Source organism: Myotis daubentonii, chromosome 16, assembly GCF_963259705.1.
Source record: "Myotis daubentonii chromosome 16, mMyoDau2.1, whole genome shotgun sequence".
Taxonomy (NCBI): domain Eukaryota; kingdom Metazoa; phylum Chordata; class Mammalia; order Chiroptera; family Vespertilionidae; genus Myotis; species Myotis daubentonii.
Genome location: NC_081855.1, coordinates 48,621,079 through 48,645,251, shown reverse-complemented (window position 1 = coordinate 48,645,251; position 24,173 = coordinate 48,621,079). Strand labels below are relative to the sequence as shown.

At 56.6% G+C, this 24,173-nt stretch overlaps 2 protein-coding genes across 3 annotated transcripts in view; one reads left to right on the top strand and one right to left on the bottom strand.

The window, feature by feature from the left end:
• Positions 1-599: 599 nt before the first annotated feature.
• On the top strand, positions 600-13,857 carry STAC2 (SH3 and cysteine rich domain 2). Its single transcript, XM_059670850.1, has 11 exons — positions 600-1,076; positions 7,959-8,265; positions 8,602-8,699; positions 8,853-8,943; positions 9,891-10,003; positions 10,094-10,166; positions 10,269-10,330; positions 10,782-10,879; positions 11,267-11,318; positions 11,677-11,814; positions 12,299-13,857. The coding sequence occupies exons 1-11, from the start codon at positions 987-989 to the stop codon at positions 12,401-12,403; spliced, it is 1,227 nt and encodes a 408-aa protein (XP_059526833.1). The 5' UTR covers positions 600-986; the 3' UTR covers positions 12,404-13,857.
• Positions 13,858-18,605: 4,748 nt separating this feature from the next.
• The window catches only part of RPL19 (ribosomal protein L19), a 44,031-nt gene continuing 38,463 nt past the window's right edge, over positions 18,606-24,173 (bottom strand). Inside the window, exons 1-6 of one of the 2 annotated variants that reach the window (XM_059670848.1) lie at positions 22,212-22,333; positions 21,306-21,412; positions 20,468-20,590; positions 19,706-19,826; positions 19,011-19,121; positions 18,606-18,806 (exon numbers count right to left, since the gene is read on the bottom strand). In XM_059670848.1, coding sequence (XP_059526831.1) covers positions 18,683-18,806; positions 19,011-19,121; positions 19,706-19,826; positions 20,468-20,590; positions 21,306-21,412; positions 22,212-22,216 — 591 coding nt within the window. In that variant the 5' untranslated portion in view covers positions 22,217-22,333 and the 3' untranslated portion in view covers positions 18,606-18,682. Of the gene's footprint in view, positions 18,807-19,010; positions 19,122-19,705; positions 19,827-20,467; positions 20,591-21,305; positions 21,415-22,211; positions 22,334-24,173 lie in introns of those variants that run through there. The other variant, XM_059670849.1, reaches the window with a different exon arrangement.

The following is a 24,173-nucleotide window of genomic DNA, read 5'->3' as shown; positions in this document are numbered from 1 at the left end:
ATGTCCAGCTTTTCATCCACAAAAAAGCAGTTTGTCCTGCCTGGCCTTTGACACATGGTGTTAAGTTGTCCCTTCTCTGCCTGAGGAAATCACCACCTCACAGCCCAGGGGGGTGCGTGTGTTTGGAGAGCGTCTCTCCAGGTCGGAGAGACACCCCGGTACTGACTGGGGCAGAAGGGTCCCCCTTCTTCCCCCACCTCTGCCAGGAAGTCCTCATTTGGATTCCACTCCCGGCTCTCCTTCTGCAGATGTAACCTATCTCTATTCCCCACCCCACCGCCCCCAGCCTTATCCAGACTCTAATATGACCTCTGGAGCCATCCCTCAACCTTGTCACGCCACCCATTCCAGGCTTTTCAACGTAAAACCGCCCCCGCCACGTCGCTCCCTTCCAAGCCCCGCCCCATCTTGTCGAGCCCTCCCAGGCTCCGCCCCCCTTGCCCGCGGTAGCCAATCGCTGAGAAGCAGATTTGCATAGCGGCGCGGGGGAGCGGCGGAGGGAAGGGGGCGGGACCACGCGACCTCCTAAATCAAAGTTGGGAGGCGAGGACTGGGCGGAGGGGGCCTCGGGGTGCGGGGCTCGGGCCCGCGGGGCGGGGGGGCAGGATGGGGGGCGGGCGCAGAGGGGGGCGGGGGTGGCCGGACCGGGACAGCTCCACGGCTCCCTCCCTCGGCTCATCCCCGCGTCCCCACTTCCCTCCTCCCCTGACTCCGAGCAGCATCCTCTGCGGACCCTCGGTCCTCACTCCCGGGGCCGTCCCGCTCCCCTCGCTCGGTGTCGTTACCACCCTCCCCGGCCACCCCGGGAACTTTCTCCGCCCGCGCACGGGAGTGAGGGGTTGCTTCGTCTGGGCGCGTTTTTCCCGGGGTTCATTGGGTGGCAGTCTTCGCGGAAGGGTCCCAGAGAGACGCCCGCCCCCCGCAGCCTGCCCGGCAGCTGGCGGACCGTCGGGCCTCGGCATCCTCGCGGCCCCTCTCCCCCAACCATGACCGAAATGAGCGAGAAGGAGAGCGAACCGGATGACGCGGCCACCCACACCGCCCCGGGGACCGCGTCCGTCCTCCACGAATCCAAGGTAACTCGGGAGGCGCGAGGCCTGGACCCCTCCCCGTCCGAGGCGCCCCTGGGCCGGACGCCCTGCTCCGGGCTCGGCTGCCCTGGGGTCGCAATGTCGGGGCAGGTGTGATTCTTCAGGCTCCGCGCGGGGGAGTGGGTTCGCCACGGCGGGCCCCCCGGAGCCCCCATCCCACGCGCACGACACGCCCTTGCGCGCGTGATGAGCAGACGCACCCGCGACCCCCCGGGGAGCTGGCACCTCGGCTGTTGGAGGGAAGCGGCGCGGCGCCGGTGGGGGGAGCGTGCGGCCGTGTGTAGCGGTGTGCGCGCCGGTGTGTTGCGTGCGAGGCGCATCCCCGTGGAGTCCGCCGGGTCTCGGGGTGCAGCTCCGCCTGCCCCCCTCTCTGCCTGTGTCTCTCTGAAAATGTCTCTGCCACCTGCCTGTCTCTGTCTCGGTATCTCGGGGCGCGTCTCTCCCGCGTTCTTCGGGCATCTCTGCGTGTTTATCTCTGAGTGTCTCCGACCCGCCGCAGTCCTGCATCCCCCCTCCCAACCGGGTTAGTCTGGGGACGCGAGGCCGCGGCCCAGGGGTGCGCAGCGGCGAGTCCACGCTGGGGGCTGCGGCAGCGCGGGCCCGGCGGGCGGGGACCCGGGGCTGTGGCTGCGGCTCCACACCAGAAAGGCAGGCTGCTCCCCCGCACCCCGGGATCTGGACGGGGGGTGGGGAGGAGAAAGGGCGCGTAACAAGCAAAAAAGAGAAGTCATCGTAATTAATGAATGTCATAATTAACCCTAATTATGTATGATCGTTACTCCTGCGGGAGTCACAGTGAATAAATTATTCCCCAGTGAAGTCAGGCGGAGCCCAGGCTCCTGGCACTGAAGCGGGTGAGGGCGTCGCTCACATTCAAGCTCCCCCCCCACCCCAATCTGTCTGCTCCCTTCCCAAAGTTCTAGGATCAGCGGTCTCAACCTGTGGGTCGCGACCCCTTTGGCGGTCGAACGACCCTTTCACAGGGGTCGCCTAAGACCATCCTGCATATCAGATATTTACATGACAATTCATAACAGTAGCAACATGACAGTTATGAAGTAGCAACGAAAATAATTTTATGGTTGGGTCACAACATGAGGAACTGTATTTAAAGGGCCAGAAGGTTGAGAACCACTGTTAGATGCTCACAGCTGACAGGCAAGAAGTTCTGCGGGAAGCAACCTGAGCTGGCCTGGGCATGGGCTCCCTGCCCCACCTCCAGACTTCAGGCCAAGACCTCCTCCTCTCTCCCTTCCGCCGGGGATTTTGTTTCCTCCCTGCTCCTGTCACCCAGAGGAGGAAGGCAGTGAGGACCAGAAGTCGATGGGGTCTTTGGCTCCCCCTGGTATCTCCAGTGCATCTATAGTTCTCTCCCATGCCCATCTTCCTCCTCATTCTGTCTTGACCCCCCCCCCCCCAGCCCCCAGCATATAAGGTTAATTCAAGGTCAAGGTCATCAAGGGAGTGACCAGGGGGAGGTGAGTAAAGCCAGGGTGGAGTCTGGCTGAGGCACCCCAGCAAGCTCCTCATCCCTAAACCAGAGGGACCCCGTGGGTCTTCATGTCCAAGTCTTCAGATAGACATTTTTTAAATTCTTTTTGTTGTTGTTTTATCAGATATACATTTGACCTTCTCCTGGCCCCTTCTGAGAATGAGACCCTGGGCCTCAGACCACAGAGTTCACCCCCTCAGAAAGTCAAGTGTCTACTGGGAAAGGAAAGAGGTGTTGGGGCAGGAGGCTAGTGTTTGGAATATTTGTGACAGCTTTTTTCCAGCAGAGGGTCCCGGGAGCTGAGCCCCATCCCGAGGTCCAAGGCCCCTGACCTTCTCCGTTGCCTCTAGTCACCCTGGACAGACATCCGCCATCCCCCTCCTTGCTCCCCAGGGACCAGGGCGTCTGCTTCCCACACCAAGGCCTGGCAGCTCTGCCCCTTCCTGAAGAGCTCCCCACAAGCAGGCAGGACCCTGGGCAGTGCTGCCTCAGCAATCAGCAGGCTGCGAGCTCAGCTGTGTGGGCAGGGGGAGGCCTGTGCCTGGCAGGTTTGCACTGCCCTCCTCCCCGCCCAAGGACCCTCCAATGCCAGTCACCTCTGGGTCTGAGCCTTGGATATCCCAGGAGCAGGGGAGGAGGTAGGGTGCACATGTGGCCTGGCCGTGCTGTGCCTTTGCTCCCTTCCCCTCTGCCACCCCTTGTGAAGGGCTCAGTAATAACTCAATAGTAACAGGCTGGGCTGGGGGTCAGGAGGGCACAGGTGGGCAGAGAGAGAATAATTCAGGACCCTTGCCAGCCTCCTTCCATTCTCCTCCCCCATCCTGTCTCAAAGAAACTTCTATCTCCAGACTGTAGCAGTGGGGGAGAGGAAAGGAGGAGGGTTGGCTGCTGCCCACCCAGTTCAGTTCGAGGCAGGTCCAACAGAGGGGGCTGGTACCCACAGGCAGTAAGCCAACATTCCAGGCCTATCTATCAGTGTTTGGGCCCTCTGGGCATTTCTTGCCAAATCCATCCTTCTGCCCACCCTAAGGTTGGGTCTCACCCCTGCATCCAAGCTACTCAGCCACCTTCCTAGTGTCAGCATCCCCTTTTCTGGGTCCCCATCCCATACTACCACATAGGGCCCGCTATCACCCCCTTTGGTGCCATCTTTGGGAAGACCCTGCCATGCCGGCTCTGCCATCTGAGTCAGCTTGTGCTAAGTCCACCAACACCCACCGCCAGCTGCTTAGTGCCCTTTCAGGAGCTGGCAGGAAGTGAGGAGGTACAACGGGGAATTGAGAAGAGAAGGGACCGTCAAGGGCAGGGGTGGGGAACCTTTTTTCTACCAAGGGCCATTTGGATATTCATAACATCATTCTTGGGCCATACGAAATTATCAAATTAGCCTGCTCTATTTGGTTAAACATTTAATTAACTCACCCCTAAGGCCTTGGCAGGGCCAGACCAAGTGACTTTGCAGGCCTTATACGGCCTGCGGACCTGACATTCCCACCCCTCGTCTAGGGTATGGGGAAGTGGGGAGGAATTCGGAAGAATAGGGCTGGTGGTTCGGGCTCCAAGCCAGACAAGCTCCAGGTGCATTGGGATGGAACAGGATCCAAGAGGGCCCAGCTCACCAGGGTCCATGGCAAGTTCTCCCCATGCCAGGGAATGGGTCCTGGAACAGTGCGGGCACCGAAAAGATAGCTGATGGGGAGATGGGGAAAGATCATCTCTGGGAACTAGGAGTCCCAGGAATGGGAATCCTTGGCCAGGCTGGGCCCAAATGACATCGTGTAGCCAAGCCGGATGTCTCTGGAGCGAGCAGGCATCAAGCCATTTGCCAGGGGTGATGCTTCCTGCCCTCCAACCACAGCCCTTGACATCTGCCAGCTACCCCAGGTGGTATGTGGGGCCCACACTGAGCCAGTGAGTTTCAGACAGAGTTGGGGTTGCCCTGGTGCTGGGGAACGTTTTGTTCCCGAGGCCTCTGGAACCCGACAGGTGGCTGGTGGCCCTGAGGCCAGGGGGCCACTGGAAAGGAGAAGAGGGAGGATTGCGGAAATCCTGTGAGGTTGCTATGAAAATGATGCCCTTGGGAGGGGGACATGATTGATGTCTTAAAATATTTGAAGGACTGATATGTGTTAGAGGGAGTAGCTCTTTCTGGAGCCAAGGGAGGAACAGGGGCCCACCGGCAAAAATGGCAGGAGGCAGGGTTCGGCTCTATACAGGGAAGCACTTTCCAGTGGTCGCAGCTGCCCAAAGATGGAGTGACTGTCCCAAGAGAGGGTGTGCTTCCTGTCACAGAGGTGACCCACACAGTCAGGCAACCACTCTGAGGGCACGTGCGGGGGATCGGGTAGGGACTGCTCTACATAGCCAGTCTTTCAAGTCCCTGCTAACCTAAATGGTATTACTGGCCTGCAGACAAGCCCATGGAGCAACTGAGGGGCAGAGGTGAGGGCCAAGGCAGGGCACCGAGGGCCAGGAGGCTCCTGCTCACTTGGGCTCAACAGCTAAAGACACTGGTTCGAATCCTGGCTCTGCTACTTCCCAGCTGAGAACTCGTGGGTCAGTGACTTACCCCTATGAGACTCGGTTCCTCATCTGAAAGTGGGGTCATTGTCGCCACCTCAGAGGGTAGTGCCAGGATTAATGAGATGCTGCATAAAAAGTGCTCACTCACTTCCAGCTTACTGACAGTGACAGCCCCTTATAGCTCTAAGTTTAAATTTTTGGACTCAGAGCCCTGCATTGCTGAGAGAGCATGTAGTCCTACCTCTTTCCTCTTGGATGTGGGGAAACTGAGGCTCGGGGAGAGGAAGGGAAATGACTTGCCTTTAGACAGCAGGTTAGTTCTGCCCCCACGTCCAGCGTAGACTTCCAGAGACCTTGTGTGTTCAGTGTCCACCGCCTCTGGGCAGTGGTGGGTTCCCTTGCCTCCCTGGGCCTGTGAAAGCCCCCAGAGCCACAGTTGGCCCATAGATCACATTCGTGTTCTAATTCATCGTCCCTCTGGCCTTCCACCTCTGCCTCAGCGTGCAGGCATCTGGGGCCTGGGGCCCCGATTCTCACAGGCACACAAAGAAGCCCACAGTGCTGTCCAGGAAGCTGCATTTGGAAGGAGCTGGGCAGCTCGGTGTGCCAGACACCCCAGGGTTCTGGCTTCACAGCTGGCAGTGGCACACCAGGCCTACCTTGTGCCCAGACATCTCCCTCTCTGCTCCCCTCATCCGTCTTGCTGCCTGATGACCTCCCCAGGGCTGGAGGGGCCACCACTTCCATCCTCTTGGCACCACTGCCAGGCTGGCTGCCATGGCACACAGGCTGCCCGGTGTGCCAGCTGGGAACCCTGGCCAAGTCTTCCTGTCTGAAGCCAGGCTTCTGGCCCCCGTTTTCTATCACTGGTGGAAAGGAGTAGGCCGGGGTAAGGGGGCTCTCAACTGGAGGGGAGTGGGGTGAGAATCTGGGTAGAGAAGATTCCAGGTCTCGCCCTGGGCAGACTCAAGAATGGTACGTTAGAGTGAGCAGTGGAAATTGCCCTGGCCTCACTGCAGGATCCACTCTGCACTCCAAATGGCTCCATTTAGGATTCCAGCCACTTGCTCATTTATCAGCCAACATTGACCGAGCAGCTACTACGTGTGCAGGCCCTGTAAGGTGTGAGGCATCTGCCCCTGCCCTTGGCTGGCTCACAGTCCTTCGGGAGGATGAGAAGTGAATAACAACATAAACCTGATCGGAGCTATAACAGAAGTCAGCATTGGGCACGACAGGCCCCAGAGGAGGGAGTGGTTCCACTAAATGGAATTCCTGCAGAAGAGACAGCTTCCCGGAAGAGGAGGGTCGCTGGAAATCCTGAAGGATAAAGAGGGTATTAATTGGATGAGACAGAGAAGGGGACAAATAAGTCCATAGCTCAGAGGCATAAAGCACGGATAAGTCCAAGCCCTCATGCCCGGGTGGTAGGCAGAAGGCATGGTTAGAAAGGCAGGTTTGCCCAATTTGCAGAGTTTCATGTCTGGAGCAAGGGCTTTTGCTGGGTCCTGAGGAGCCATGAAAAGTTTGGGGTGTTTTTGTGTGTGTGTGTGTGTGTGTTTTTAAATATATTATTATTGATTTCAGAGAGGAAGGGGGAGTGAGAGAGAGAGAGAGAAACATCAGTGATGAGAATCGATTGGCTGCCTCCTACACGCCCCCTCCTGGGGATCGAGCCTGAAACCCTGGCATGTGCCCTTGGCCGGAATCAAACCTGGGACCCTTCAGTCTGCAGGCAGAGGCTCTATCCACTGAGCCAAACTGGCTAGGGCCATGAAAAGTTTTTAGCAAGGTCAGGGATCACCTCCCTGTGTGGAAAGCAGATGGAGGCAGCCCGGCTGGTGTGGCTCGGTGGTTGAGAATCGACCCATGAACCAGGAGGTCATGGTTGATCCCTAGTCAGGGCACATGCCCAGGTTGTGGGCTCAATCCCCATTAGGAGGTGTGCAGGAGGCAGCCGATCAATGATTCTCTCTCATCATGGATGTTTCTCTCTCTCTCTCTCCTTCTCCCTTCCTCTCTCTCAAGTCAATTAAAAAAAAAAAAAATATATATATATATAGAAAGCAGGTAGAGGCAAAGGGTTGTGGCCTTAATCAGACTGGGGGTGCTGTGGCCTGAATTAGGGCAGGGCTGTGCAGGTAATGAGGCGATAGTAGGGGACAGGCTGGAGAGGTGTTTTGAGGGGAAATCAGCCCTGAGGATGAGGGTTGAGGGTGACCCCCCCCCACTCCCACCCTGTTCAAGAACACAGGTGGACAACTGGGACCTGGAGTGTTTTGTTTGACCCCCAAAGTATTTTTTAACTCGAGTAAACGGTATGCCCATACAATGAAACCCTGTGTAGCCATAAAAAAGAATGATGGATCTCTTTAAGTATTGTTATGGAATGATTTCCAAGATTTACTGTTAAGTGAAAAAAGCAAGGCACAGGAAAAATAGTATACTACCATTTCTGCAAAGGAACAAAAAAAATGAAACCTTTTAAATGTGTTTCTATTCAGTTTCCCATAAAAATCTAGATTTCTTTTGAAAATTGAAAAACCTGACAATCCTGGGATGGCCTCCGTTGGCCAGAGGACACCAGCAGCGGCTCCCTAGCTGTTCAGTTTGCCGCAGCCCCCACCACTCCCCGTTGTGTGCCTGCCCAGCGGAACTGCTTTGGTCACGGAGGTTACTGTAGGCATCTGGGGTTGTGAGCCACCTTCTGGGACTTGGCAGCCTTCCTCTTCGTCCTTCATCTCACCTCTGGCCCTCAGCCTTCAGCTGCTGCTGACCCACCGACCTATCCTGGGGGAGGGGAGGCCAGCACCCTCTTGGGCGTCCACTCACAGTCCCTCTTCCTCTCTCAGCTCCAGCGGTTCAAGCGCTCGCTTTCCCTCAAGACCATCCTCCGAAGTAAGAGCGTGGAGAACTTCTTCCTCCGCTCAGGCTCTGAGCTCAAGTGCCCCACCGAGGTGCTGCTGACACCGCCAACCCCGCTGCCCCCGTCCTCCCCACCAGGGGCACCCACAGACAGGGGCCTGCCCACCCCGGCACCCTCCCCCTGCCCAGCCCCACGTCCCCTGGCATCTCTCAAACCAGTGAGGCTGCACAGCTTCCAGGAACATGTCTTCAAGCGAGCCAACCCCTGTGAGCTGTGCCACCAGTTCATTGTAGGTAGGTGCCTGAGGCGGGCAAGGCGATGGGCCAGGTGGGCATGGGGAGTTGGCCTATGGAACTTCCTGATATTCATGGCTCCCTGTGCTCACTGTGCCCCTCACCCTGGGCAGACAGATGAGCTCTGTTGGGGTGGGGGGTGCCCAGTCTTGCTGTGTTTACTAACAACTCAGGCTTCAGTGCAAGTTCGCACCCTGACTGGACGAGGGGTAGAGGCTAGTCCCGGAGACTGGTCCCCTACCCTCTCCCCACCCCTCACCTGCCTCCTTTGCTCCATCGCCCATGGGTGTGTCCCTTCTTGATCAACCTGCTTTTCTGAACCCAAATTCTTCCCAGGAAACTCCAAGCAGGGCCTGCGGTGTAAGACATGCAAAGTCAGTGTCCACCTCTGGTGCTCCGAGGAGATCTCCCACCAGCAATGCCCAGTCAAGACGGTGAGTGGAGAGGGCTGGCGGAGCGCCCCCAGAACCAGCCTGTGGGGGAGTGAGTACCCCTCAAGCCTGGTTCCCCGTGTGGAGTTGAGGAAGATCCATTACTCCCTGGGCTGTGACATCCTCATGCCCGCTCTCTGCCCCCTCTTGCCGTAGTCCTCCTCCTTCCGTCGCAACTTCAGCTCCCCCCTCCTGGTGCATGAGCCGCCACCAGCCTGTTCCACAAGCAGGGAGTCCCCACCCACTGGTGAGTACCCCCTGTTGCTCCTGATCCCACTGTGGGGTGTTGAGCAGCCCATGCCTTCCTCATCTGGGCACCTGTGTCACACGGGCACTGCCAGCTCTTGGCACGGCTACCACCTCCCTTCTGTGGGTGCTCCTGTCCTGCATGTAGGGCTCCTTCATTCACTCATCCGTCAACAAACACTTTCCTGAGCACCTACTGAGTGCCAGACATTGTGCCAGCCACAGGGACATAGCACTGAAGAAGGTGAAGTTCTTGGTCTGTAATAGACATGAAATAGATAATCACACCAATTATCAATGAGTCATCATTCAGATGAATGCCTACAACAAGGATAGGAAATAAAGAGAGGAGAAAGCAGCCACCGTCCTCAACCATGGAGACTGGGAAAGGCACCGGAGAAGTGAAGGGTGGGGAGCTAGTCCACTGAGGATCTGGGGAAGGCCAGTGTGGGCAGAGGGTGTGGCCTGAGGCGGGAAGGGGCAGTCACAGAAAGGACAGCATGGCTGGGACTGAGGGAGTGAGAGTGAGAACGTGGAACAGGACCATAGGCCCAGGGCCTCAGGGTCCATTTTACGATTGTTCTTTGGACTTCATTCTAAGGACACTTCTTGTGTTTTTACAAGGGCATTCTGGCTGCTGTGTGGATTGGAGGGGCCGGAGTGGAAGCAGAGAGAGTAGTGGGGAGGTTGTGATGGTTGCCAAGAGTTTGGGAGCTTGGAGCAGACTGGTAGCGGTGGAGATGGAGGGAAGCGGGCAGATTCTAGAACATTCGGGAGGTAGGACTAAGTGACGGAGTGATATGGGCAGTGAGGAGAGTGAGGGCTCCATGGGAAGAGGAGGGAGAATGGGGAGGGCAGATGAGGGGAGACCGGGGCTGCGGTCCAGGGCTTCAGGGCTGAGCGAGGCCGGCAGCTGGGTGCCTGGCCTTGAGGGTGGGTCCTCGGCAGGCGCCAGCGGGAAGGTGGACCCCATCTACGAGACCCTCCGCTATGGCACCTCCTTGGCACTGATGAACCGCTCCAGCTTCAGCAGCACCTCCGAGTCCCCCACACGGAGCCTGGTATGGTGGGCACCAGAGGGGGACCTCGGGGACAGGGGTCTCTGAGGAGGAGGGTCCAGGGGCTGAACCCTTCCTTCTCTCTGTCCCCAGAGCGAACGGGAAGAGCTGACGGAGGATGGGGAAAGCAGCATCCGGAGCTCGGAAGAGGGCCCTGGCGACAATGGTGAGTGGAGGTTAAGGCCCAGAGGCAGGAAGGGATCACAGTGTCACAGTGCGGTGGCTTCCTGCTGCCTCACACCCTGTCTCCCGCCCCTGGCATCTGCAGTGTTCACAGCCCCGGCAGAGAGCGAAGGGTCAGGACCAGAGGAGAAGAGCCCTGGACAGCAGGTGAGGTGATGCTGGCACCAGCCCCAGTAGGCCAGGTGGGGAAGGAATGTCACTGACCCACAGGTGGGTGAGAACAGGGTGAGTGGGAGGAGCACTGCTCCATCATTTATTCTCAGTCTACAGCCTACAGGGGTGGGCCATGCTAGGGGGAGTGGTCACAGGAGGCAGGGGTATGACCCTCCCACCTCTCACCCGATGCCTATTGCTCCCACTCCTGTTTCCCAAGGGCGGGCAGTTTCAGGGTGCAGAAGGCAGCAGAGTATCCCCTTCTCCATCCTGGCCCAATCCCCCCTGGGGTGTGTGAGCACAGCCGATAGGCGAGGCTGACCTCTCCTTATCCTTGACCCAGGAGCTGTGTCCCACCTCCCAGCCCCCAGGTAGCAAGGTCAAGGCCATAGGTGGAGTGAAGAGGGTATGGCCCTCCCATCACTGACCCAGAGCCCTCCCACAGCCCCCCAAACACCCGCTGCGGAAGGACGTGGGGCCCATGTACTCCTATGTTGCGCTCTACAAGTTTCTGCCCCAGGAGAACAACGACCTGGCTCTACAGTAAGTCCTCCTTGTGCCCAGCCCCACCGGGGGGCCACCTGGCTCCAGCCTCAGGGCTCTGCACTCCCAGACCTTGGGACACGAGTGTGAGGGGGCCTTCAGGAACCTTCCCCTGGCGGACTTGAGGCTGCTGAGCCCAGAGAGGAGCGGAGCTGCCCCGGGTCCAAGAGGGAATGGGTGCTGATGGCATGGCTCCTGCCTCCGCCCCAGCTCTGTCCTGGCAATGTCTGCTGTCCTTGCGGTCACACAGTGTCCCCCTGTTGAGGGCACCAGGAATCCTCCTTCAGATGAGGAGGGCATGGAGGGGATCTGGGGTCCAGGACTGTGGGGATGCAGAGGGGGCAAGCCCACCCTGCCCCATATGCTGCCCCCGCTCTCTCCTCCCAGGCCTGGAGATCGGATCATGCTGGTGGATGACTCTAATGAGGACTGGTGGAAGGTGACTTGGAAGGGTGGGAGATGGAGGGACCCTGGTAGGCATCTCGCCCACCTCTGCCCTCAACGGGCACTGCCCCACCTTCTCTCCAGGCCCCAAAGACACTCCTCCTCCAGCCACTGGCTACAGCCAAGCCTGGGACCAACCCTCAGACCTTGCTCTTGCTTTGACACCCCTCCCCCCCTGCAAGCCGCCCCAGCTCTGTCCCTCTGCCCACCTAATGCCCTTCCCAATGCAGAAGCCACCCGACTGGGGGCTTGAATACAGAGAACCCAGAATCTGGCATTGGCTCTCAGTGGTCACTGGGTCTAGAGAGAGCAGTGGGGGGTGGCACTGGTGCTCATGCCAGCCTCATCCCCAGGGCAAGATTGGCGACCGGGTTGGCTTCTTCCCAGCCAATTTTGTGCAGCGGGTGAGGCCGGGCGAGAATGTTTGGCGCTGCTGCCAACCCTTCTCCGGGAATAAGGAACAGGGTTACCTGAGCCTCAAGGAGAACCAGGTGAGTGCCCGGCCCTGCAGCGGTTACAGGAGGTGGGACTGCGGGCCCTCTAGTCCTCTCCTGCTGGGACTTGGGGTTGGTGGCACAGGCAGGGGGCTGAATTACAGAAGAGACAGCTTTGGGGAGAAGAGGAGCACTGCATTAGGAGTCCAGAGGCTTGGGGTTGAATGGTGGCTCTGCCTCTGGCTTGGTGTGTAGCCTCAGACAAGTTCTGCTCCCTCTGCGATATGGGAGAGGGGCTGCGTTAGACCAGCTGACCTCAAAGTCAGCCGCAAAGTGCTGCCCTGTGTCTGCTGATGTCCTGGTCTTGCTGCTGCACCCCAGACCCTTATGGGATCTGCTCCTATCACCCCAGCGGAGGTCTCCAGCCACATCTGATGCCCGTTCCCTCATTCCCGGGAGCAGGCCCCCTGGGAGCCATCAGCAGGACCGGGGCCAGGGCTGCAGGCAGTGCCAGGCCTGAGCTCCTGTCTCTCTGGCTCAGATCTGTGTGGGCGTGGGCAGGAGCAAGGATGCTGACGGCTTCATCCGCGTCAGCAGCGGCAAGAAGCGGGGCCTGGTGCCAGCCGACGCCCTGACCGAGATCTGAGAGGAGCCAAGAGAACGCAGATGCCACCCCTGCCTGTGCCTGGCCCTCGCTTCTGGTCCCGGGAGGGGAGCAGGCACCTGCCCACACCCTTCCTCCCGCTGCCTCTCTCCTAGCGGCCATGCACCGTGGCTCGGGAGGCTTCTGCCCTGAGGAAGGTTTCATTTCTTGGGTCCCTCGGTGTCCTGAGAGATGTGCCCCTCTGGGACTTGGGGATGGGGTGGAGGAGAGAATGGGGGGGATGGGGAAGCTTCCAGGAAGGACCACCCCGTGCCCAGGCACCCCCAGTCCAGTTGCCGTGCTGAGCCCAGCCCTGAGGGGCATTCTTGGGGGAACGTCCCTGCCGCTTCTTCCCCGAGAGCCTCCCTGTGCCCACACCAGCTTTGCATGACTGACACGCCCTCTCCCACGGAGCCTCTGCTTGGGTCCGATTGTGCGCGGCCCGGCCACGCCCCCGTGGCTGTGAGTGCCTTCCCGGCCTCCCCCCCCCCCCAAGTGCTGCTCTGTGTCGCTGACAGACGGGTGGGAGGGGATTCGGGGCCACGGGAGGGTCCTGAGTCCATCTCCTGGTCTCACTGCCTCTGTCACTCCATCAATTCTCAGGAAAGTCCTGCAGGAACCTCTCCCGTTACTTGAAATCTGGGCGGACAGAGGAGGGGAGGGCTGAGGGCGGGAGGATGTGTGGCAAACCAGAGACTGTCCCCTGGAGTCGAACAGTCACCACAGAGCAGCCGCACCCCACCCTGGCTCCCGGGAAAAGGACAGCCAAGAGCAACCTGAACTCAGAAACCCGGCTGAGAACAAAACACGCCCCGTTCATTGTCAGGACTCGGAAAGCCCCCCAGCAGCAGGGCCCACCAGCCAGGGGCGCCGGACGGGAGGCCCCAGGAGCCCAGCCTCAGGGCTGACTTCCCAATGGCGTTCCTCACCCCTCTCTCTGCGCTCTGCCGTGAGGGTCCCTTTTCTGGCTGCATTTGCTCCCTTGTCCTGGACACAGAGCCCTGGGAGGAAGGAGGGAGCGGCTGGGAAGGTGGGTGGTGGCTTGGCCACCAGGAAAGGAAGGGAGAAGGCACCTCGAGGGCGGGTGGGCACACAGAGATGAACACTCCCTCGCAGGCTGCTTTTCTCTGGTGCCAGTTTCCCTCTCCCCCCAGCTCAGAGCCTCCTCTAGTGTCCTTGATCCTTGATCGTGCCAGCTGATGCCACCCCCACCCTGGGCACAGTCATGCCCTCCCGTGCGGTGGGAGGGACACGTGGTCTTACCCACTGGCCCCTGCCTCACGTCTCCCCTCGCCCCCCGCAGAGGGGGACTCAAGCCACACTGCCCTGTTTGCTGCCATGAGGCCCCTCAGCAACACCCCAGGGGCGGCCCGTTGCCCACTGTACATCCGGCTGCATGACGGTCAGCTGGGGCACCGCCAAGCCCCGGGACCCCTAATTAAACGTTTCTTGTCCCAGCCGGTCTGCTCTGTGTATCTGCTTGGGAACGAGGGAGAAAGGGGCAGGGAGTGGGGTGGGGGCTGGGAGAGCTGAGAGGAGGCCGGCGAGGGTGCTGATCCCTGGGAGGGGTGCTGAGCTGACCCTGGAAGGGTCCCCGAGCCTCTTCCCTCCCTTCCGCTCGAGCAGCCTCAGCGGGATCGGGAGGTGTTTGAGAGAAGGGGCTGCGGAGAGCCGACGCGGAGAAGAGCGTGGAAAGGACCCCAGGAAAGGGGGAAGCAAGGTTTGGGGGTGCGGGCGGGGCTGCGGTCACTTCCCGGTTCCCCGCGCACCTGGGTCGCGCCGGGGGCGGCACACACCTCCGCGCGCCTGGTCGCTCCCCGCCCGCCCGGCCGTGCCCTGCGAGCCCGGGGCCTGCGGGGTTCAGTGTCCACCCGGGACCAGCCTCGCCCCGCAGCCTCCCGAGTCCGAGGCACACACGTTGGCGGCGGGGACCGTCGCGGACAGTGGGGCCCTGAGATGACTCAATCGGGAGCCTGGCGCGGAGATCCCCGCCCACCTGCGCCGGCAGAACAGCACCCCCCCTGCCCTGCGGGCGCCCGCGTCACGGGGAGCACGTCCCGGGCTATTTATAGGCGGAGGGGAGCGGGGAGGCAGCGGGAGGCGGGCTGTGGGGGTGCCAGGACCTGCTGGGGTGCTGCAGGGCGGGGGACCTGCTCCTCCCCATGGGCACGCCCCCGGGTCCGCGCCCCAGCGCCCCGCCCCCAACGCAAGGTAGGCCAGGCGGACCGGCCCTGAGCTTTCTCTGGGCCCTTCACCCAAGGAAGGGCCTCGGGGCTGGTGGGGAGAAGGAGGAGGATGACCCCCTTTTCCGAGGACCCCTGAGGGTGGGAGGGGAAAAAAAGGGGTCACACATCCAGTCCAAAGGCTTAAAGAGAGAGCAACTCACATAATAGGCACCGACTGTGTTCCAGGAACCAAGCCAGGAACTTGATTTTATTTAATCTTCTCAATGACCCGATGGGGAAGGACGGAGAAGGGGAGGCCCTGGGACATAAGGTGGCTTCTCCAAGGTCGTGGGGATGATCCTGCTGAACCGGGTCCCTTTTGTTCCCGGGGAAACTGAGGCCCAGGTGGACTAGTAACTTGCCCAAGGTCACCCAGCGGAATAGTGTTCCAGCCACTGAGAAATCGAATCTCTTGCCAGTCAGCTCTTCTCCCACTGGGCCCTGGGTCTTGGGGTGCCTTAAACCAGCAAGATGGAAACAGAGACACCCCAGATGCTGGGCCAGGGGTTCTGGGGATCAAGACCCCACTCCACTGGAGACCGTGGGAGCCGTCCAGCCAACCCTCCTGCACACCCCACTCGCATCTGCCACCAGCCAGCAGCTGGCCTGGACCCAGGCCTCCTCCCCAGCCCATTTGCCGCACTGCTGAGCACAACAGCTTTTTCGGGTGGCTGAACCACTGACAGCATGCTCACAGCCTGAGGGCCGGGAACAGCTGGTGCCCTCACTATAGCCTCTGCCTTCCTCTGTGCCCACTCAGTGGGTGGCTGGACCAGCAGCGCCGTTGGCCTAGGGCAGAGAATGCCCAGGAAACTGCTGGAGTGCCAACCCACCATTTGGCTCTGTTGTCTGACCCACATGTGCCCTGCATCCTCCCACCTCAGCCTGAGTTTAACTGTGTGGGGACAGAGGTTGCCTAGGCTGAGGAGAGATGCAAAAGGAGGGGGAGGCTGGGAGCCAGAGACAGGAGAGGCCTAAAAGGGTAGAGAGATGGATACCCGAGGTGGGAGGAGGGAGTCACAGAGTGAGCCTCTCTGTCCAGTCCCACCCGTTCTGCCAGCACCAGCCACTCCCTTGGGTCCCTTCAACCTTCTCCCCCCCCCCCCCCCATGGCCATCTCTCCCAATGCGTGGGACAGGCGGGTGGGACACCTGCTGAGGAGTGCTAGGAAGACGGGAGTGCACGCCCAGCCTCAGCCCTCTGGTGCTTGCACGGAGCCGGCCTAGGTGGTCCCTCTCTTAGCATCAGAGAGAGCACTGGGAAGAGGGACCTACACCCCTTTTCCAGCTCGTGGCTCTGCAGCTGCCACTGTGCGCAGTACCTCTGCTGCAACCCACTCTGAGTCACACCCTCCCACGCCTGGAAGAGTCAAAGACGGGTGCTTGTGTTCATGTGGTGCTGAGATTTTGGGGAGCGGCTGGCCCCTCTGGGCCTCGGTGTCCTCCAGAAATGGACTTGCTCAGGGAATCTTTACCTGGGGTCAATGAACCCCTTTGAAGGATATGCAAATTATATAAGGGGACCAATTGTATATGCTTGAGAGAATGGACATCTATTTTCATCAGAATTTCCTAAGCTTCCAGACTGAAAAGAGATCCAGGGGTTACTTCAGGGGTTCTGCTTGCCGAAGGGCCTTCCCAAGCACGGCTCTAGGAAGGGACTAGAGGCCCATGGTGGCAAGAGGTAACTTTCCAGGCTGGGGTGAGCTTCAGAAAGAGGGAACTAGGGGGCTGGGTAGTGGAGGATGGTATAGGGAGGGTAAATGGTGATGGAAGGAGACGTGACTTGGCGTGGTGAACACACAATACAGTGTACAGGTGATGTGTGGTGGAATTGTGCACCTGAAACCTATATAATTTTGTTAACCAATGTCACCCCAACAAATTCAATAAAAAAAGAAAAAAGGAAGTAACTAAACCCAAAGCTTCCCAAGAGGCTCCCACAACCCATGACCCTTCCCTCCCCGGCCAACCCTCCCCACAACCCAAAATGTGAGGCAGTTTTCTGCCACCACCGGTGAGAGAACAGCACCATCTCCTGGTCCAGGGTAGTAACCGGGTTCTGTGCTGCAAGCAGGAGCCCAGGTGCGGTGCCATGTTTGTTGCCATGACCTCCTCTCTGTCGCTCCTCAACTGCCTGAAGGGAGTGGAGGTGGAGCGGCCTCCAATGGCTTTCCTCCTCTGGCCCATGACTGGGAAGGCGTCCCATACTCCACACTGAGAGCTTGTCCAAGGCCCTCCCCTTCGAGGCCACACCTTCCCCACTCGGATGACGAAGGATGGGAGCAAGAGCTAAAAAGTGGAGTGCATACAGGCTGCCACAGTAGCAACAGGGCACCCTCAAACCAGTGCTCTCGTCCAGGCTCTGATGCACGTGGCTGGTGGAGGTCCTCTGGACATTTCTCACTGGATCTGGGCTTCCCTGCCTTGGGCCACTCACTTCCCCCATCTGGTCCAGACTGGCAAGGACAGTCGAGGCAGAGCTGGAGAGGGGTCTGCTGTCCCCAAGACCACTTTAGCCCTGCCTTTCCCAAGTGCAGATGAGAATGTCTGCCAAGTACACCCCCTGAAGGCCAATTGGCTTTGTATTGGTCCCCCCAAACAAAAATTCCTCAGGAGAGGGGTGGGCAGGGAGGTGACTAGCTAGGACATGTGTCCATATAAAGGAGGTGGCCCCTTCTATGCAACCCTCCTCCCAACTCAGACTTCTTCCTCATCAAGTCGACACTCCTGTATTTAACTGGCTGACACCCTCCACCTGGACTGGACCTCTGTCCCGCAAACTGCCACCCACTCAATATACCTAAAGAGCAGCTCTTCTGGCCCTTTTCCCCGCCTCAAATGGTCCCTTCTCATCACTAAAGGAATCCCCTGCCAGTCCTCCAAAGCTCAAGGCCTTGGGACCACCCCAGACTTCTTCCTCAGCCCCCACAATCAATGTATACCGAGCAGCTTCACTTCCTAAGTATCCTGAATCCTCTTTTCCCACCCCAACACTACATTAGCTTTTTTTGTGTGAATCCAAATGTCTGCAAAACAAAGACAGTAACAACCCTACTTGAAAATGTTGCGAAGACTAGAATCAATGTTAAAGTACTGGGCTCTGTTATTTTATTGTAAAACTGGCAGTTATTACTCCCAGTAATAGTTGCAAAATAAAACTTACTTCCTATTTGTAAAAGGGGCTACAATTTACTAAGCAACTCACAATGGCTGACAAGCTTTTGTATGTCATGTGCCTTTTTCCAATTTCTGAGAAAAGCCTTTTCTTTTATCCCCTATGTGATGGGTATAAGCCCCACCCCCCAAAAACGTGATAGGACAGGGATGTAAAAAGATTCAGAAATTGTGATGCTCAGTGACAGCTTGTTACACCTCAATACAGCTGTTTAGGGAAGTCCAGGTGTAATTTCTGGACTCATGTTATAGGGCAGATTTCAACCTAGGACCTCAGTGCCCAGTGAGAAGTGTAAGCACTATATTGGCTGTTGTTTTTAATACTATGTGACAACTATTGGTTCACAACCAACATTTGAGACCACTTTTAAGGCGCCACCCATGCTCTGCTATGAAAGCATTTCTGAAGCACAGTATTTTGGAGGCTTGGATAGAAGCCATTCTTTCCCTCCCTGCAAAGTGGCTCTACACCCCACTGAAACAACGTAAAACACACACAAATCCCCTCTATCATGGATGGAGAGGTCACGAGTCAAGAGATGTAACAGCGACCCCGGAAGGGCCGGTATCTGTCCTCAGTGTGGTCATTCTGGCCCCTGAATAGTGAAGACCCGCCCTGGCCAGGTAGCTCAGTTGATTAGTGTTGTCCTGATATACCAAGGTTTTGGGTTTAAGCCCCTCAGGGCATAACAAGAACAACCAATCAAGGCACAAACAAGGGGAACAAATCAATGTTCCTCCCTCCCTCCCTAAAATACATAAGTGAAGACCCACAATCAGTAACTTTGGAAGAAGCAGAGAGGCAGGTGAGGCTGCTTTTATTAAATGACTGAACCATGGAATTGCCAAGGCCACTATGTACAGGGAAGAGAGGTGAAGCTTTATTTCTTGGTCTCTTCCTCCTTGGACAGAGTCTTGATGATCTCCTCCTTCTTGGCCTGGAGCCGCTCTTCACGGCGCTTGCGGGCTTCCTTGGTCTTAGACCTGCGGGCCTCGGCCTGGTCACTGAGAAATGGAAGAGAAAAGATGGGTCAGTTTGAGAACAGAGGCTGCGGGGAGATGGAAGCACATGCTCAGTTCTCAATATGAAGAACTCCCACTTCAACTAACCTACAGTCCCTACCCCGCCTGTCTCAGAGGAACACTCGTAATAATAAAAGTCAAAGAACCTGCCCCATGACACAGAGGCCAATTCCTGAAGAAACTTACGCCAGAAGCTTCTTGCGAGCCTTGTCTGCCTTCAGCTTGTGGATGTGTTCCATGAGAATCCGCTTGTTTTTGAACACGTTACCCTTCACTTTCAGGTACAGGCTGTGGTACCTGCAGGATATAGGAAGCAAGAGGTTCTAGCCAGTGATGGGATCAGAGGTTGGTCCCTCCACACCAAGTCCCTAAAGCGTGTAGGGTTCCTTTCCTCTCTTCTATTGCTGATGAATTACTTTCCCCCAAACCAAAACTTTCTGGCCATGAGAGCTCGTCTGGCAGATAATTCAATACTTTGACTATCCAGATGATGTATGGGGGTGGGATGAGAAGAAAAAACAGCTAGCCCTGGCTGAGTAGCTCAGTTGGTTAGTGCCGCTCCAATACGTCAAGGTTGTGGGTTCTATCCTCATCCCCGGTCAGGGCACATATAGAGGTCAACCAATGAATGTATAACTAAGTGGAACACATTGATGTCTGTTCCCCAACCCCCTCTAAAAACAACAACAAACAAACAAACAAAAAACAACAAACCCACAAAAAAAACACCAAAATAGGACAGAATGAAAGAATTTTCTAAGCTTACTCAACACACATAGCTCCCTAGCCCGGGCCAATGAGCTAGAATTGTGTCTGCACAAAAAACAAGCCATCAGAGCAGCAAATGGGTCTTGGTGGGCCCAAGAGGAAGACATGCTTACATGTGGCGGTCGATCTTCTTAGATTCACGGTATCTTCTGAGAAGCCGGCGAAGAATCCTCATCCTCCTCATCCAGGTCACTTTCTCAGGCATTCGAGCGTTGGCGGTACCCTTTCGCTTACCTGCAGGCAAGATGAGTTAGGTCCACTCTCGTGCATTTAGATCTCAAGGGAGTTATTCAAGCCAGCTGACTGGTCATAATGATAGCTACCAAATTCTACCTTGTGAAAACCTTTATAATTCACTAAGTCATGTGCCAAATGCTTTCTATCATTTAAAGTAACATTTCCATTTTACAGATGATCCCAAATATTTTATTTCTTTCATTTATTAAATTTTAAAGGAAGCATAAAGAAGGCAATTCTTCCCCATGTTTTGCACAGAATGTGGATATGATGGGCACGCACCAAGGCAGCATGGTAAGCTGGAAGGGGCTTTAAAGGCGGTGTGACCTTCATCTCCCTAAATCATCCTGACCTTTTTTGAAAGTGGTTTTAGAATTTATTGGACATTTTCAAGTACAAGTAGAATCCTTGGCATAGGGTAGGTGCTCAAGAAATGTGATCTCTTTCTACCAATACTGTACTTTCAATTTCGACGCTAGCGCCAACTTTCTGATTTGCGGAGAAAGCACATCAAATACCAGAGTAAGAAAAGGGCTCAAGATTAGACAGACTGGGAAGGAAAAGATCCTAAATACATTTCAGTCTAGACTTAAACATCCATCATTTCTTAAGTCTTAGAGGAAGAAGAATGCACTAACCTATGCCCATATGCCTGCCCTTCCTGCGGGCCAAGGTGTTTTTCCGGCATCGAGCCCGGGAATGGACAGTCACAGGCTTCCGGATGATCAGCCCATCTTTGATCAGCTTCCGAATCTGCTGCCCTGGAAAAACATCATGTACCTGGCCAGTCAGACAGGGCCTCGCTCCAAGAACACAAGTCATAACCCAGAGTTTAAATAGGACAGGCCATGGACACTGTGTACACCCCCAGCCCAGTGATCTCAAAACTTCCCCCCCCTTTTAGGCATTTTGTAGCATACTCAAAATATCCATCACCATGTCCCAGGTGATGTCTCATCACCCTGGCCTGTCTTCAGTAAGAATCCTCTAGGTCCATTTAACCAAAATCCTTGTTACCTCCACTCCCTCTTGGTAACTTCCCATGTACTGACCCTCACTGTGTGCCTGCCTTAGCTATAAACTCTGCCTGCCCACGCTGTATGTGGATTTGAGCCCAATCTCCCTCTCCGACTGTAAAAGCCCATTTGCAGTGGTTCCTGTACCTATCGCAATGATCCCAAATGAAGTCTGCCTTACATCTGTCATCGAATACTTTTCCCCCCTGTTATATTATATGGAAGTATTGTGGTATGATGCTCTCTGTAGGATTGACATTTAACAGTTTGTCCATTAATTTCTGTCCTGCCATTTTGGCAAATGGCCGGAATAAAAACTCTGGCATCTCCATTATTTCTGTGATCCCTCCATTTTATAAGACCTCGCAGACTATAAAGTCAACACGACTGTGTCGTCTTCCGTCTCATGAAGAATGCGTGAGGGGTAGGGCGAGGAAGGAGCATAGACCCAAGAACTCACGGGAGTTGGCGTTGGCGATTTCATTGGTCTCATTGGGGTCCAACCAGACCTTCTTTTTGCCACAGCGGAGGACGCTGGAGGCGAGCCTCTTCTGAAGCCTGAGCATGCTGCGGCAAACGGAAAGAAAGCACGGTCAGGCCCTGGGAGCCACTGCCCGGCAGGAACGAGAATCCCCGCACATCTGCCCTCCCGAGTCTTCCATGGCGGGGAAGCCTAACCCACGGGGAAGTGGATGCGCATGCGCACACAAGTGTTAGGGGGCAAACGCGTCCCCACCACTAAGACTTTTGCCATCACACCCCCAGATCTTCCCTGTATCATTCCCTCTCGCCTCTGGCAAATGAGAACGGGTGAAATCAGGGTGAAGAGGGGGCTTATGCCCGTCCTGGGATTCAGCTCTAAAAACAAGCGTTTAGCGTGAAGAACCCGGGGCCAGGAGACCTGATGTGCTAGTCTAGTCCTTTGCTTCCTGGGCTCGTTTCCTTCGTCTCGTCACAGCAAGAAGCGGGATTCAGCTGGCCTTAGAGTTCTCTTATGGGCGGTCTAGGGAGGCGCTAGGCTTCGCCCCATAGGCGCGGAGATCGGCTCGGATGCAGGAGCGCCCCGCGAGCATGGAGGCCGGGGCCTAGTCACCGCCGCCACGCTCCCTCTGCCCGCGTGGGTCGCCCCCGATCCGCGTGCGGCGCGGCGCCCCGCCTTCCCGCGGCCTGCAGTTCTCGGGACGCTCCGCCAGCCCAACCCTCGCCAGGCCGGGGCCTGGGGTGCCGGGCCGGCCGACCCCAAACTCGGGGACCCGCCGCGTCAGGGCCGCCTCCACCTCATCTCCCCATCGGGGGCCACGGTCCCGCGCGCCGCCATCCCTCGGCAGCCGGGATCACCCCAGGCCGGAGACCCGCGAGAACTCACCTCATGGCTGCGGCCGCAGCGGCGAAAGGAAAGACTCACTCCGGCCGGGCTCCTCCCATTATCTGTGAAGGGGAGAGGCCATCCCCCACTCCCCTTCCAGCCGTATTCCCCTCTTGTCCTTTCATCTTCCGCCATCCTGAACTTACTTACATCGTGTGTCAATACCCGAGATGATAGAAGCGTGATATCGGGAATCGTTTTAAACTTAAAAACATAAAAAGTATACCCCTTTGGTAAGGCAAAGTGGTACAGTCCGACTTCCTACTAGGCACGCGCAGCCGGGTGCCTGATCACGTGGTGAGTGGGAGCCGGATGTCAGCTGCATTGCGCAGGCGCGGTAGGGGATTTTGCTAGAGTGGCTCAGTCCTTGCAGGCACCCTGTATTCTCTGGAAAGAACACATTAGTGAATGAAGCGGAAGAAAATAATAGGGCACATATTAGGCAAAAGCCACCTTTTTGTTCATTTTCTCGGTAGATCGGGAGCCCCTGGAGTGCAGAATAGGCCCCCAAAGACATTAGCTTGTTTTTGCACCACTGTGGTTCTTAATCTCTTAGTGCCTCAACTTTCTCCTATGTAATATTTCCGTAATCCAGTTGTGAAAAATCACGTGAGTTAATGTTTGCAACTCGCAAAGGGAAGCTTTAAGACAAGCTCCTTGATCGTAGGAAACTTGTTTGGCTTACACTGCACTACAGCAGGTTTAGAGCTTACCTTAGAGCATAATAAACACTGGAAAAATAGTATTTTGGCTGAGTGAATGCATAGCTGTGAAAGTTTGAAAACAATTCGAATGACCGCACAACCCATAGTTCTTCCCCCGTGGTCTGGCGTACCCAGTGCAAAAACCCAAAGAGAATATTCTGGGGTCCAAGAAACCTCGATCTGAGTGCTGGCTCCACCTGATTACCCCATCTCTATCTGAATTTTCCTGGCTGCTAAACAGAGCTTGGGTCAAAAAGGGAGAAAGAGGAGCAAAACTTATGCCACTTTCTCACAACACAATTAGTGTCATTGTCATGTTACAGCTAAGTGAGGTATCAGAAATGGAAAATCCAGGTCTTTCTGACTGCAAAACCCGTACCTCTGTCATGACAAGCTCTCTTGTGACCAATGGGATGAGGGAGACCCTGCTCGGATTGGATCTGCTCATAGGACAATGCTAATAGGTTTCAGCTGCAATCTCTCTCAAAGCGATGTGATCAGAAAAACAATGCAGGCTGGCCATCTACTTGTTGCAGGCCGGCCTTATATTAGGGTCACTAAACCTGGGCAAATCTCCATTCTCCTTCTCACCTCTCCTCTTTGTGGAGCAGCGGGAGGGTAGATTAGGGAGATAACAGGTCCTCCTGTCATGACTGACCCCTACACAGCACCTTACAACATCTCCAAAGGCCCCAGCAATCCATCATTTAATTTCATTTTCCCTCATCCTCCCAATAATCCCAGGCAACAAAGATACCACAGTACTGGCAACCCCATTTTACAGAAAAGGTGTAGTGATTTGTCCAGGGCCACATGACCAGAAGGAGCCTGAGCCAAACTGGCACCAAGGTCTCTTGCCAGAGTCCCCTACTCCTTTTCTCTCCGAAGATCATGCATGGTAAGTGGAGTCCAGGCCTTGGATATTTGTCCCCAAATAAGGATGAAGAGGGAGCAATCCTAGGTCAATGGTCATTAGATCTGATTTTAGCCAGTCTCTCCTCTCAGCTCATTTCTTCGTCCTTTTTCTTCTCTCTTCCAAAGAACACGGACCTCACCCAGCCCCAATCCCGGCCTTTTGGAAGGGCCTGGGATACTAACAGCCAGGACAGACGGACTCCTGGGTCCCTGGGATTTCGTGTGCTCAGCTGGGACTCCCTTTGGACACCCTCCCCGCTCCAGCCTCAGCCCCCCGCCGGCCAGCCCAGAGTTAGAGGAGGGGAGGGGACTCCGTTTGGTTCCAGGGGGCCTGGGCTCACAC